Genomic DNA, 16,826 nt, shown 5'->3' with positions numbered 1-16,826 from the left:
TTGTATGTACATTATGAACAGAGCAATGAAGGATTATATATACATTTTGAACAGCAGGAACGTGAGAACGGCAGTAATAAATACAGTCGAATGAGTGTGCAAAAGTATTGTTGAACGATGTATTATACGCAAAAAAAAAACAGTAGTGCGATGATATTTTTTGTAGAAATAGTTTACTGTGCTTGTACATTAACAACTTTAGACAGTTTATGGTGTAATAGCTTTAACCATGTGCTGTTTTCTTAGCGTAATGCGATGAGAAAGTGTGTGGTTTACAGTTCGCTATGGCGCGATGAGATCTAGAGTCCGTTAAACACGGCAAAGTCAAGAAATCTCTCAATTTTAGGGCGAAAGAGTTAGAACAAATATTTGTATATGCAGTGTTAAGCTATAGTGAACTCACGGTCATTATAAAGTTTTGTATGTTTATTTTCATTTCAACATATTAATGAACACTGTTACAGATTTTGTCTTAGTAACGCGCAATACAATAGTTTGTTAAAAGATAACGCTATGGGCTGTTTGAGTAACACCGTCGTCTACGATGCTTGAAGTTTTCACCACTTACAGGCACCCCATTAACCTAAACCTGTAACTCTATCATAATTATTTAAAATAACTATAAACTTCATGCGTGACGACTATGTAACTGACTAAAACTAATATGTATGCTAAACAAAACATTTGCGGTTGTGAAAAAAGAAGTGAATTAATAGATGTCAGAAACTGCTCGCCTCGTGTTTTCTTAAAGAACAACAGGTTATTTAGACGTGACAAAGCGCAGTTCCAGTCGTAGCGCGGTTTCCGGATCAGACCTTAAGCACAATGAATGACTAAAACAGTCAAAATCATCCCGCCTCTCACTTAAATGAACGACTTATCAACACCGGTTTATTTATTGAAATACTGTACAAAGACAACCAAACAATAATGTATACAGTAGTAAAAAAACCCAAAAAAACCCCCCCAAAAAAAAACCCCTATTTACAGAGTTGCATTAAAACTTTCACAATCGTTTAGAATACTGGATTTCACTATTAGGTATTTGTTATTCTGGTACACGTTTCCTGTATAAAAGAGTATGTCTATAACCTATTCAAGGGCATTTAGCGCAATCTTATGGATCTTAAACATAATCACGTTACAACAAGGTGACATAGTCCGCTAGCAAATCCGTCAAAAGTGGACAAAGCAGAAAAATCTCAGCACACGGCAGATGATAATGCTTACGACCGAGGGGCATAGGCCTACTCTTTAATGTCAAGCGGAGATGCTGAAACAAGTACGACGAGTAAAATGTGAACGTGGTCATCGGCTATATGAACAAGAGCTCTAGATGTAGGGGCGATATTTTTATGCTGTAAAATTCCTATGAACAGGGACTGTATGTTTGACCGCAGTCAGAGAAAACTCTTTGACCACAGTCAGAGAAAACTGCAAAACAACGTGTCAACAGATCGGTCGCCTATCTCTGGTAAAAATAAATAAATAAAATTATACATGTTTACGAGTCACACATTGACAATTTTTGTCTTATGTGCTCATTACAGCTAAAATCACTGAATTGTGAAATGCAAAAGTGTGTACTGCATTTTTCTATAACCGTTACAAAAGTGAGTATATCGTAGTTTTCAAGTGTGATTGTATTACAACGGTAGCCCATCTAACAAATCTGGAGAAGTAGAGAAGCAAAGATGTTTAGCACATACACACATACACCAGAGATGTTGCTTTATTTGAATCAAAGAAGATGGCCGTAGGAACTGATAACATTCTTTAATGTCGTCGTGTTGTGTTTTGTCAAAATAATAAAAAAAAGTTTGGGCAAATGTTTAATAATTTTTCTTAAATGAATAGAATGCGCTCACCCCGCTCTCTTTCCCACGTGAGAGTTAGCATGAACTTACAGGAGTCTTAAAACAAAATGTGAATTGTGTCATAGGCTATCCGAACACAATGACTAAATCTAACGGAGTAATAAAAATATCATTTACAAATCAACATTTAACAAAAAAAAAAAAACTTTAACAATTGTATTCTGAATTCTATATGCGTTGTAAACGTTAGTTTTCTCGCTATACTGTCTTTCTTAGTGATTTGGTCGCTCGAATACACGAAAGGTTATGGATAAAAAATGTATCTCAACAAGAGTGTGGAAACTTTAACACGCTCAAACTTAAACGAGTGTACCGTTTGATTTGTTTAGATTGTAATAGTTTTAAGTGTAAAACAGCTAGACTTCATTTTTGCGTCGATGCTTCATGCGATCACACTTTTTGGACAGACACAAAGTTGCCCTAAAAGAAATATCTCGAAGAGAAAAACTAACTTAATTTCTTAATTTTCATTTATTTCTATTACGATAAAGGCACACAAAGATCGCCTAAAAACGTACGGCCGTCGAAAATCTTGATACGGCTAGATCTCAAGGTGTAAGAAAAATGTCATTTACAAAACATTGTGATTCTTAGATGTGAAACACCCTTGACATGATCTGCTGGCCTGCATAAATGTTTTAGCACGGCTATTTACACCAATAGTCATAAATGTTTAGCACGGCTATTTACACCTATAGTATGAGAACTGTATATTGTGTCACTCGCATAGAAAATTAATTACCGGTTTATCCGGGCTCAAAAGGAAATGATGATAATAGTTGACACATCCTTAGCTCATACATTTCTTTCATTTTGAAAATTACAGCTGCCGGCGCTTTAATTTTTTTAGTAAACCATTTAACATTACACAATGCCTACAAAATAATCAAAGCGTATGCTTTCTGCTCTGGGTAAGAACATTTCTGTCGAATGAGAAAAGTTCAGTCGTACATTAAAAAATGTTTCTGATGTAGAAATTATGTTTCTTCCAAACACATCCAAAGAGACAGAGTTTTCTACTCGTGTGAGAAAAGCACTCGGGTGCATAAATTATATGAAGAGACATAGGTCATCAGGTTATTTAAAAAATAAGACGATAGACGGTGTGCCTTGCTTTAGTGACACACAATGTGTTTAAACTCGTTTCAAATTGTAGGTGTAATTATTTTACTGACTTTAAGCAAAATGTATATTTGTTATTTTACAGTACACATACAATCTACAGGATAGAAGGATGCGGATACAGTAAAATACAACTATAAACTTTAAGAAAAGTTAACTTTCATTACACTAGTGTAAAGCGATCTTACAGTAACTGAAAAGCACTACGTAAAACGCCCCGAAGGTCATTTTTATATTTTAATTTTGCTTTTAAATGGAGGTATTTTGGAACGGTTAAAAAGAGGCCTTGCAAATGTCTTTCCTGTTCTGTGTGTGTGTGTGTGTGTGTGTGTGTGTGTGTGTGTGTGTGTGTGTGTGTGTGTGTGTGTGTGTGTGTGTGTGTGTGCGTGCGTGTGAGAGAGAGGGAGAGGGAGAGAGAAAGATGGTATTAAAAACTTTGAAGATCGTGTAAAAAATAAGAACTTTAAAGAATCTAAAGTGATTAATGCATAACGCACCTAATATATATATATATATATATATATATATATATATATATATATAATCATATATATCATATATATCATATATATATATATATAATATATATATATAATCATATATATCATATATATAATCATATATATATATATATATATATATATATATATATATATATATATAATCATATATATATGATATGATATAAATAATTATTATATAATATTATATACAAATATAAATATTTTAGGCAATATATATCATCATTTTGTTGAATTAAGAAACATTTAAACAGATGTAATGAATTACATCAGATGTAGTATGGGTACAGATTATTCTAACATTACATTAATGTTAGCTTTGAAATAATGTACCCATTGACTTAGATCATACGGTCTGGAACTCCACCCTCGCCGCGCGGGGTGTGTGTGAAGCACCCCTTCAGGTCTCACATACAGAAGAATACCCGGACTAGGACCTGTGAGATCCTGTTTTAACTTTAAACATTTTATTTAATTTTTTTAAGTCGTATTATTTTATTTTGGGGATATTTCATTCATGTTTGGACATCTCTTACCGGTCTAAAAAAAATGTAAGGGATATTTTTTTTATATGTATCATCAGAAATGTTTATTTTATATACTATGCTATATATAAAATCAGATTTAAAATAAGAAAAATGCTCTTCTTCTTTTTTTAAAAGAAGAGAATGGTGTGTTTTATAAGTTTGATTAACTTAAATGTGGAATACTTTTTTTTGTTGTTTAATGAATTGCCCCTGGAGTCTGAGTGGGTTTTGGGGTGACTGGAGGTATTTTGGCCTCCCCCAGACATTGGTGTTATAAGTATATGTTGAATACATGATTAAAAATGTATGATAAATGATTTGGTTTGGTTTAGTAACATGTCTGTTACTGCGATGTGTTTTATAAACATGATGAATACTTGTTTAAAACGTGTGTTCTGGTTTAGTAACACGTTGTCATATATAATTTTATTTATTTACTTTTTCATATTTTTTAAAATAGAGATAAGTCTCTTTTTAACTTGATATGTTCATGCGTATGTCCGCTTGTTTATATGGTTTATCAGAATACAAAATTGTATAGTGGAATGGATATTATAGTGATATAACAAGGTACGTGTGGTTTATGATTAAATGTATAGGGTAGTCATAATTCAGATCGCTTAAAAACTAAATTTAATTAAAAATGTACGTGCATGCAACATTTTAGTGTGTGGTGGTACTGTAGGTGTACGGTTAAAATAAATAATTAAACAGCTTTTTGAAAAAGATATGATATAAAGATGGATAAAAAAGGTTTTAAATATAATATAGAAATTTTTTTGCAACGATTAATGTGAAATGAATTTAACTGAATTGTGTCAATGACACATCCGGGTTCCTCAATAGACCATCTTCTTCTTTGTTTCTCAATTATATATTTTTTCCCCGATCCTGGTAAAATGTATATTTTTAGTGATGACTAAAACTAATGTAAATGTTTTGTTTTAGATTGTTTGTGAATGTATAATGTGTTTATATTCATTAAAAGAAGAAAATAAGACTTGGAGACGAATGAATGTATGAGAGGGAGAGAGAGAGAGAGAGAGAGAGAGAGGTGTACAAGAGATGCTAGCCGCGCACCAACCGTAATTCATAGGTGAACCGTCAGAAAACTGTCAAAACACGGTACTCCTGCGTGAGATACGTTAGTTTTAATTAGCAATGGCTTTGAAGATATTGTGATTTTGTAGTAAATTCGGACGAGTGTGCACGTAGACAGTGGGAGACAGAGGGTCAGGGTCAAAGCTGATGTGAAAACAGCTTCTTCTGCCCCCTAAAAAAATGGATCTTGTTTTATCTGAAACAGTCGGTTTCAGTATATTTTTTATAAACATTTCATTTATAACCTTTTTAAAAGAACACAATGTTTTTCAACCTTAGTTAAATTGCTTTTAGATTATGTATATTATATAAAAGATAGAATATAAAGAACGGCATGTTTTTCAACTTTAGCATGATAATTAATTATATTATATAAATTATATAAATATTATATAAATTATAGAATGTTTTATATATAAACTTTAGCATGATAATTATTATATTATATAAATTATAGAATGTTTTATATATAAATGTGAATTAACTTAAATGTTTTTCTTTTTTCAACTTTAGCATGATAATTATTTAGGTAAATTATATAATGTTTTATATATAAATTATATAATGTTATATATATATATATATATATATATATATATATATATATATATATATATATATATAAATGTGAAATAACTAAAATGTTTTCAACTTTAGCATGATAATTACTATATTATATAAATGATATAAGGTTTTATATATGAATGTGAAATAACTTAAATGTTTTTCAACCTTAGCATGATAATTAATTATATTTTATAAATTATATAAATATTACATAAATTATAGGATGTTTTATATATAAACGTAGAACACACCGATCCCATTTATACACTGCTCAGGAATGTAATGGGAGGGGGAGACACACACACACACATACACACACACACACACATAACCGTATAACTGGCACAAACTTCAAACAACCTAACTGACACAAACTTCAAACAGCGTAGGGGAGGGTTTCCTAAATCCATGATTTAGAACTAACTAGGTCAATAGGGTAAAACTTTCTGTCAAAACCACATGATCGATGCGTGGGGAGTGTTTCCTATACCTTTAAAACTACCCGTCAAAATATATAATTTAGAACTAACTAGGGCAATAGGGTAAAACTTTCTGTCAAAACCACATGATCGATGCGTGGGAAGGGTCATAGGTTAACCCATGAACTCATTCCGGAAGTTCAACCCATCCATCATAAGGTCACCGGAAGCTCAACCTGTCAAAAGGTCAAAGGTCAAAGTCATAAATCATCTTGGCATAAAGTGCATCCTAATTACTACTGCCGGTAGAGCGAGAACGGGGGTCTCGAGCTGCGTTGCTGAAGCTGTTGTGATAACGGTTTTTGTGTGCAGGCAAGCGGGCAACTGTGCAGGCTTGCGCGTTGCAGAAAACGCTGAGACAGTCACAATTCCTGGAACTGAAACAGCGGCGCGCTTGGGTGAGAGCTCGGCCACAGCGGAACTCGTACACCTGCGCTTCGATGAGGCAGCCATCGCGAGTAGTGCAGCCGCAGCGTCACACAGCAGGCTTTAGATGGCAACACCGCTTTTGCCGCCGTCCAGCAGAGGGCGGACAAAGGTGCGTCGCTATCGCCTGTTCCACTGGCGGAAGTGACTGGTAGTTCCTGTTTTTTAGCATCATCAGTGTGGAGAATGCTAGTGAGACAGACGAACGAGTTCGCGCTGAATATGGAGCGTTCCAAGCCTTCGCCACCTCTTCGTGAAGCTCAGGAAGAAATGAGGCGGGCTTTGAGAAGTACGCTCATCCGAAAGGGAAATAACATCCAGCCGGGAACGAGAGGGGGTGCGCTGGTGCAAACCACTCGCGGCCGAGACTCGTCGCGGCCAATGCGAGCATTCGCCCCGGCTCCTTCTCGATGTCAGCTCGTCTGCTGGGCTTCTGAGCAGAAGGTGCGAGATCCTCGGAGCTCCCCCAGCCCTCACTGCCCGAAGCTAGCAGAGAGCGCGTGTCCTCTTCCCCCGACGCGGCCCTGAGATCGACTTCCTTGGACGACGCGCCGGCAAACAGCGGGCGCTGCCCACCGGGAAGCGATGCAGGGGGGGCCGGTGAAGCAGGGCGAACCGGCGAGCTCGGTTGAGCTGAAGACGGTTCCGGAATCCGCTGGAAGCGATGCTTTTACGGCGCCTCAGCGCAGCGGAGAATTCAGGCTCAGAGAAAAAGGCCATGCGAGTCCTCAGAGTCACCATGGCAACAGCTCGCAGTGGGGGTATCCGCCGTCAGCGAGCGCGAGCGCTGCATGATCTTCGCCCAGGCAGGAGACACAGATGACGTACCGGTCTCCCTCGCTGAGTGGGGCTCTGACGAGCCGCAGGAAGGCATCTTAAAAAAGACGCGAGCTGTCGCAGGGCGAACACACACACACATAAAGAACAGCTGGATATAACAGAATTGAAAGGATATAGGCGCTGGATAGCGCAGCAGGAACGGTAGTGGAAGGCGGCGATGCCAGCAGCTTCAGAATGGCTCGTCCTGCTGATATGCTTTCTCAGACGGCGCTTGCTTCCTCCGTGATCCAGCGATGCGTGAGCTTCGCTGAAGAGATGAAAAATCAGGTCAGTCAGCCTTTTCGAGCTCCTTTTATAGGTTGGGCCACACCCGTTTCGGCGGGAAGTGGCAAGAAGGGCGCGAAGCGCCCTTATTGGTCTGATGTTGCATCAGCCTGCCCTCGATAGGCTGTGCAGTTGCCGCAGAACAAGCCAATGAGCGAACGAGCCGTCTCGCCTATGGCTGTGTACTGCTGCAAATGCGCTTTAAAAAAAAAAATTACGGATAATTTTTGCTTCAGTATTTCGTGAAAAGAGACTTTTCCCGTAGCGTCTTAGCTAAGACGCAGTACGAGAGAGCTCTCGTAAGAGAACACACCTGTGCTCTCAGAGCCTGTGTCTGTTCAAATGTTTTGTATTAAATGTAAATGTGTTCAAACAGAGCAGTCTGAGTGTCTTGACCCCAGATTAGTAAATCAGTGTGTGAATGTTCTGACTGGAAAGCCTCCAGTGTGGATTTGATGAAATCCTAATGCATTCATCCTCCATCATGCAGGGAGTGAATAAACCCCACAGCAGCCCCAGGGCTTACAAAGACACAGTATGCAGGGCTTACAAAGACACAGTATGCTTGAAAATTTTCAGTTTGATTTGAATATTCATCAATTCTGCAAACAGCTTTGGGTGGTTGATATGAAATACTTCTGGTAAACTGAAATGACCTGTGGCGTGACATTTATATACTTGTAGGCGGAGGGTTAACCAACTCCAGGGTAAGGCTAAAAGCTATTAAATACAAACATCATCTTTTTAGGCAAGAACCAGACATGGGTGGGACTTAATGGGACTGAATTTGTATTTAATGTGATTACAATTTAATTAAAACATTCCCACGGTTATTCAAACAGCAAATTATGTACAGAAAATACATTACCACTAACTTGACCACTTTCACACTCTCAAACAAAAACTATCATTATAATCACTGAAGCTGTCTACACTGTGAAATGAATCCCTTACATACATTGTACGTACATCTGCGCTTTGTTGTTTATGGTGAGATCATGAGAGAATTCGTAGAGTCATCAAACGTGCATGCATTCAACAAAGATGATGAGTTTCAGCGATGGCTCATCTGAACGCCTCTGATTGGCCATTGCATTCGTAAGCTCAACAGAATTGTGTGTGACTGGGTATAATGCGCAACACTGTAAAAGCACCTAAAATGAACACTTTCTATTCATTTATATCTTGTTAGCAACAGACGTAATTTAATTTGTTTGTGCAGGGGCATTTTTGTCCAAGACCCCGTGACCAGTCTTACACATGCTCCGCCTATGTACTGTACTGTATATACTCCATTTAAAAGTACTTTAAGCAGTTGGATGATTGGAGTTTTATGTATGCAGTTTTATGTTCTCATACTGTATGAAATGAGAAACCAAGGAATTGAATGTTTATACGTTTAATTTATTTGTCACAACACAGAATTATTCAAAATAGTAGTGAAGACAGATTATTAAAAATGCAGAAAATACAGATATTTAGTTCTGTTTGGAAGAAACTACATTATTCAGAATCTTGTAAAAAAAAGAAGAAAAAAGCTAATATGAATTATATACTCTCATACCAAAGTAGAGTAAAAGGACTGATTGGTTGATTGATTGATTGATTGACTGATTCATTCATTCATTCAGTGAAAAAAAAAAGATCATATAAAATAACTAACCAAAATAAAAAAGTTATTTCTTTTGTCTGCTTGATATTGATGATATCCAATATCTTGATAGGCTTTTTACTCTGAAAAGGCTTAAAAGGGTGTTTTTTTGGTGATCTGCATAAAAACTTATCAAGTACTAAAGTGCAGTACAATCTATTTAAAGTAATCAAGGAATATTTTATTTTTGATTTATATGCATTAGTATAGCAGTGCAGTCATAAACAGCTATATTTAGTTGCATATTCTTTACTAAGATCTGTGATTGTTTTTGAGGGACTTTTAACTCAAGGAGCAGGTGCTAATAGGCTGGCACAGATGCACTTTATGATGAAAGAAAAGTTAAGAAATGAAATTAAGAAATTTGTAAAGAAATTAATATGTTTTATTTAGCAAGGATGAATTAGATTACTCTAAAGTGACACTGTAATGTTAAAAAATATTTATATTTCAAATAAATCCAGCTCTTTTGAACTTTCTGTGAATCAAAGAATCCTTGAACAAAAATGGTTTTCACAATATATTAAGCAGCATTTTCAACATTGATAATAAATAGAAATGTTTCTTGATCAGCAAATCATCATATTAGAATGATTTCTGAAGGATCATGTGACACTGAAGACTGGAGTAATCATGCTGAAAATTCAGCTTGCACTTCTTCTAAATTGTTGAAATATATTAAATTGTTGCACAGTATTTCACATTATTACTGTGTTTACTGTATTCTGATTAAAAAAAAATGCAGCCTTGGTGAGAATTAGATACTTCTTTCAAAATATTTAACAAAACTTGACTTTTGATTTCTGTATTATGTACTATTTCTGAAGTATTCAGCTTATTAACTAACTTAGGGTTTTGTCTCATGAAATCAGTTTTCCATGACAGTGTGGTTTCTAGTGAATATGTGAGAATCTCAGCCATTGCAATTAACAGAACCTTGATACTGGCACTTTTGGTTTGGCTGTGTGAATTTTGCGTGTGTAAGAGTGAGTGGGCTTGCAAGCGGGTTTTTTTTTTTTTGCACTGGTGCATCCTGTGTAAAACCTGTGTTGACTGCACTAACGTGATACGACTCGTCTCTAACCCGACTCCCACACACATCCTTACTGTCTCTCTCTCTCTCTTTACTCTCATAGCATGTACAAATCTCTCCACTCATCCCCACATCCTCCCTCCATTTCCTGCTTTAATCTGGTTTTGATGGAACAGCCGTTATGCTGTCATTAGCTGCTGAGAGGAGAACTAGGCCTAATATCAGTCATTTCAGCCTCAGCACAAGCCTCGCAGGGCTCATGTTCACATTGAGACTGTACTGTTTCCTCTGCTGGTGCCACATACTCAGCATTTATTCGGCTAATCTTGACCATGTGTGCTTGTTTATTTCCATAAGTAAGGCTTCCACAGGTGGTGCACAAACCTAAAAAAGCAGGAAAGCACACACACTTATTTAGTCAATGTGAATGTGTAGTATGCACAAGAGTGTCTTTTTCTTTCTTTTTTTGAGGGGGAAGTAGCTTAAATATGCATATACATGCATACATATATGCACTACAAATCAAAGGTTTTTGAACAGTAAGATTTTTTATGTTTTTAAAGAAAGTCTCTTCTGCTCGCCAAGTCTGCATTTATTTGATCCAAAGTACAGCAAAAACAATAAATTGTGAAATATTTTTACTATTTCAAATAACTGTTTTCTATTTGAATATATTTTAAAATGTAATTTATTCCTGTGAATTCAATCCTGAATTTTTTGCATTATTACCCCAGTCACATGATCCTTCAGAAATTATTCCGATTAGCTGCTCAGATATATTTAATATTATTATTATTATTATTATTTTGAAAACAGCTGAGTAGACACATTAATCTGAGATAGAAATCTTTTGTAACATTTAAATGTCTTTATTATCACTTTTGATCATAAAGACAAATCAGCATATTAGCATGATTTTTTGAAGCATCATGTGACACTGAAGACTGGAGTAATGATGCTGAAAATTTTGCATGAATTACAGCTTTGACATTTTGACAATATATTCTTTGATAATATATTCTTTTGTTCCACTGGAAAAAGTCAAACGGTTTTGAGCTTAACTTGAGGGTGGCAAATGATGACTGAATCTTTAGTAAAAAAAAAAACAAAAGGTCTTAGACAAGCAACAAATAAATAAAATACTTGATTGAAATGAGTGAAATTATCATCAGTTATTATTTTTTTACAATTATTTAATTATTTATTTTTTATTTTCTTGCAAAATGCACTTTGCTCAGTAGGCATGTGAAATATTGAAATATTAATCAGATTATCTATAATGCATTTAAACACCAAAATGTTAGCCAAAATTAATGTTTTTGGTAAAATACAACTTGACATATATACAACTTTATCAAGTACAGTTTCTTTTTCTGTCAGTTTTACAAATCATTATTCAAAAACATATTTTCAATGTAAATATAAATTATCATACAAATGGCATACCTAATAATAATAATAAAAAGATATATATATATATTTTTTCTTATTTTATTTCACTTGGAAATTTGATATTCTAGTACTGCTAATATTGTTGTATTCTTTATATATAATAAATTGCCCATTTTACCTTATTCGTAAGCTTTGAACAAGTGTCTGACAAAATTATTGTTAGAGATTTTAATGCTCATTACTGCTTTTTCATAAAATGTGTTTATTGTAGAAAGCATGCATTAACTTGACTTTAAAAAAGGCTGCATTAAGAGCATTAAGTACAGAGGCTCTGTACCTTGCTCTGTTGCTAAAACTTTTGTTCGATGGTCCTTACAGATAGACTTGGAGCCAGAGGGAAAGGTTTATGTCATTATCGACTTGTCCGGATCATCCAGTGAAGGTAAGACAGTCTTGTAAACTTTGTGTGATCACATTACATGTCATTTAAATATTGCATAAATCATGTCCCTTTGTAACCATTATACTCTATATAAGATTTCTCCGAAATACAGACGTCTTGGGCCGCCTGATACAGTAAATACTCAGTTGATGTTTGAAATAAAAAGTTTTTATTGGTGACAGACACAATGAACACTCAAAGCTAAAATTGCTGTAGTTCTGCTACCATATGGCATTGCTTGAAATGCAGACAGACTTTGCAAGTCTTTGCAGCTGCTCTTTCTGGAAGTCATAAGAAGAGCTGAAACTTTCTGATCTTGATGTTGCCTCCAGTGTAGCTGTATATATTGAAAAAAGCCACTGTGGAGCACGATCATTGGACCCAGATCCTGCGTGGCCTAATTCCACCCAGATAACCTCCCAGAAGAGCCTCTCTCATTGACACTCCCTACGGCCCAACTCCCATCAGACCCCTGCCTTTCCTGGATACACATCAGAGATGGCCCAGTTCAAGAGCTCCTTCATCCTCTCTCGGCTCTATTCCTGCTCCTGGAGGCAGAACATATGATCACTTGTCTCTCACGCTGATCTAGATGCTGCATATCAAACATCTCCTTGTTTCTACACAGACATTATGTCAACACCATCAGTGGTGGAATGGCGCAGTTTGCAAAACGATTAGCAAGGAATTTCTCAAGGAGTAGACTATACCTCCGAAAAGTGACAAGAAATTATAATAAATTGGGATGGCATATGTTGCGTTTTGGATAGTGATTCAACAAAATGAGAAGCCACCAAGCATCTTAGCTAGCTTAGTCTAAGGAGGCTTAATAATAAATCTGAAGAGATTCATTCGTGTCAGTGGCAGTAACTGCGGTGTTATGCGAGTGCCACAATATATTATCCAAGTTAACACTGCAGAGTTTGTGCTTGCTTAGGATTCAGTGTCAAGACGCAATACTGCATCAAAACCAGTCTGAATTTTACCTGCTTAGACCCGCCTTCCCAGCTAACAGTGAATGTTTTTTAAAGTTAAATAAATGTTAGGACAAAACTTTCTTAGAGGAACATTCTCTCATAACACTGAGTGAAAAGTTCTGAGATCAGCCTTCTTAGAACATCCTTATGTTATTTTTACGTGATGAACGTTCTAAGAATATATATATTTTTTTAATGGCATAAGATTAGCTACTACTCACACAGTGCAACCAATAGTGCAGTGAAAAATCCTCACACTCACACACACACACAAAAAAACTTTATGTAATATGGATGTTCATTACTGAATAGTTTAATTTGTCAGAATACACTGCTTTTTTCAATGCCTTTTAATGGAGAAACATAATTTGACTACACTGGTGAAGTAAAATCAAAACATTGGTGTAAAAACAACTTGCCTATCACTGCTATGCTGATGATATCCAGATTTACCTAGCTTTATCTCCAAATGACTACAGCCCCAATAGCCGCGTTTCCACCGTCGAGCTTAAACCGGGCGTGCTAGTGCGTGCCAGGGCCAGTCGCGTTTCCAACGAAAACCTTGGGCCAAAGCGGGCCAGCTGGGGCTACAGGAGTGGTTACGAATGAACAAAGGCGGAGTTTCTCAGAGCTCAGCGCTGCAGATCATTTCAGAAAGATAACAGCTATAACACCAGCATTAAAGACGTTTTAAAATAAGTTGAGCTCAAAACTCGAGTGTGTGTTTGAAATAACTTGATCCGATGTGGATTACAATCACTAAACAAGGCAGAAATATTTATAAGCGATGTAAAAGACTATACACGCTAAACATTAACGTTACCATAGTAAACATGGTAAATGCAACCACTTGGAGAAATCAGACGTCAGCTTCTTATTCTCTATCACAATTGTGTATTTATTTAGTAACATATTTTATCTGTCATCTTGTCTGAGAGTTTAGCTCCACGTAGCATAGCCTATCATCAAAATATAATAGCCTAATGATTTTTGTTCGGGAGCTTTTATAAAAATAGAGAGTCTGCGCTGCGGATCATTTCAGAACACTTTTTTTTTTTTTTTTAATAAGTTGAGCTCAAAACTCACTTTCAGTCAGCAGGAGTCTTTGCAATAACTTGATCTGATGTGAATTACCATACAAGGCAGAAATATTTATAAATGATGCAAAAGACTGTGCACGCTAAACATTAACATTACCATAGAAAACATGGTAAATATGACCGCTTGAAGAAATCAGACGTCAGCTTCTTATTCTCTATCACAATCGTGTAATTATTTAGTAACTTATATTATCTGTCATAGCCTAAGTCTCGTCTCGAGAGTTTAGCTCCACGTAGCCTATCATAGAAATATAATAATGTTTTATGTTCGGGAGCTTTTATAAAAATAGAGATATTATCATTCATTCTAAATGTGACGTACAGGCTACTGTGGCTACAAATAAACAGAAACAGACTCGACTGAATAAGCAGGCTATTTTCATAAGTGTTAATGAGCATAGGCTAAATAAAATATAAATACATTTATTTCTGTGTGATTAATTTTGAGTCCTGATCAATTAATTCATTATGATCAATGTATCACTTATTCTATAGTAAAACATTGATGCTTTTGAATTATAATATTTAACAAAGCATGCAAACAAACGGCCGCTTTTATCATGTTCGTTTTGTGATCGCGCTAGTTCCAGTGACTTATTTCTTAGTTTTCTGATAACTTCTCTTTGTTGCTGAAATGATGGGGTTTCGTGACGTTGTTCTGAGAGGCGTGTAAAGGGTGTGTTTTAGTGATGCACAGCGGAGCTTCAGGCCCTGACTGTGGAAACCCTGCGCTATTCTGGCCTCGTGCTACTGGCCCGAGGCTATGAGCCCCGCCCGGCCCGTTTTAAGCCCTGGCTCGCACTGACCCGACAGTGGAAATGCGGCTATTGACTCCCTCTGCCAATGTACTGGTGAAATTAATAGTTGGATGCCAGAACTTTCCTCAGTTAAACAAGGAAAAAAATGAAGTTATTGCATTTGGAAAAAATATTAAGTTTTCAAGGTGAATGCATACCTTGACTCTAGGGGTCTAACAACTAAAAATCAAGTCAGGAATCTTGGTGTGATTCTGGAGACAGACCTTAGTTTCAGTAGTCATGTCAAAGCAGTAACTAAATCAGCATACTATCATTTAAAAAACATTGCAAGAATTAGATGTTTTGTTTCCAGTCAAGAATTGGAGAAACTTGTTCATGCCTTTATCACCAGCAGGGTGGACTATTGTAATAGGCTCCTCACCGGCCTTCCCAAAAAGACAATTAGACAGCTGCAGCTCATCCAGAACGCTGCTGCCAGGATTCTGACTAGAACCAGAACATCTGAGCACATCACACCAGTTCTCAGGTCCTTACACTGACTTCCAGTTACATTTAGGATTGATTTTAAAGTACTTGTACTTGTTTATAAATCACTCAATGACCTAGGACTGAAATATACTGCAGATATGTTCACTGAATATAAACCTAACAGAGCACTCAGATCATTTGGATCGAGTCAGTTAGAAATAAACAAGGGGGAGTCCGCCTTTAGTTACTTTGCCGCCCGCAGTTGGAATCAGCTTCCAGAAGAGATCAGATGTGCTAAAACATTAGTCACATTTAAATCTAGACTCAAAACTCATCTGTTTAGCTGTGCATTTATTGAATTAGCACTGTGCGATGTCCAAACCGATTGCACTGTATTTTACGTATTCACTGTATTTTATGTAAAATCATTTTCTGTTTTTAAAGAGTAACTAAACCCTAAACCAACTTTTTTTAGTTAATGATCTGTAAGAATGGGGCTTTATTAGTGCTGTTCATTGATTCGAGTAACTTTTTTGACATTTGAGTATAAAGTGTTTTAATTCTACAATATATGGTGTAAAAACGTCTGAGTGCTGCCCTCTTCAGGTTAAACGGTGGCTACTGCAGTAGATTTTTCCTATTGGATGTTGCGGTGGCAAGTGATGTAAGTGGTGGCAGGTGACGTAAGCAGTTTCCAGCTCACCACGCCCTTCTGTACGAGTTACCACGCCCTTGGCAGTATAAAACCATCTTGTTCCATCAAAATCACTGAGTCAGGAGTTGGAATTGCGAGTATTGAAAACGACCAGGATAGACTATTATAGCATCTATTTAGCATAGCATTTATATAGTTATTTAGATTATTTCGTGTAACCTATGTAGTTAATTAGCATAGTTGTTAGTGTAGCGTTAGTATTGTTTGAAGCATAGTTAGTCAGTAGCATAGTATTGCATCAGTTAGGATAGCTTCAAGTTGGCGTATATATATCTGTATTTAGTACAGTGGTCAGGATGGTACGTAGGTGTAGTGTTGCTGGTTGCGACAGCACTGCTGGACTGCAGTTTTCCAGCAGACTTTAAAATTAGGCGCCAGTGGTTGCATGCACTTGGCCTGGAAGACAGCGAGTTCCCGCCTAGAGCTGGAGTGTGCAAACTGCATTTTACGCAGAATTGCTTCTCCAACGCAATGGAGGTGGAAATGGGCTTCTCCACACAGCTCGCGCTGAAAAGCGATGCGGTGCGGGAGTTAAGACCGTAGTTTGAGCCAGCAGCTCGAATTGA

At 36.5% G+C, this 16,826-nt stretch overlaps 1 protein-coding gene across 1 annotated transcript in view; it reads left to right on the top strand.

The window, feature by feature from the left end:
• prkceb (protein kinase C, epsilon b) overlaps positions 1 to 16,826 on the top strand; it is a 133,438-nt gene that overhangs the window by 31,355 nt on the left and 85,257 nt on the right. Inside the window, exon 2 of the mRNA XM_059566705.1 lies at positions 12,179 to 12,242. Coding sequence (XP_059422688.1) covers positions 12,179 to 12,242 — 64 coding nt within the window. The remainder of the gene's footprint in view (positions 1 to 12,178; positions 12,243 to 16,826) is intronic.

The sequence above is a fragment of the Carassius carassius genome, chromosome 14, assembly GCF_963082965.1.
Source record: "Carassius carassius chromosome 14, fCarCar2.1, whole genome shotgun sequence".
Lineage (NCBI taxonomy): Eukaryota > Metazoa > Chordata > Actinopteri > Cypriniformes > Cyprinidae > Carassius > Carassius carassius.
The sequence above is the reverse complement of the archived record's forward strand: the minus strand, read 5'-3'. Positions and strand labels throughout refer to the sequence as shown.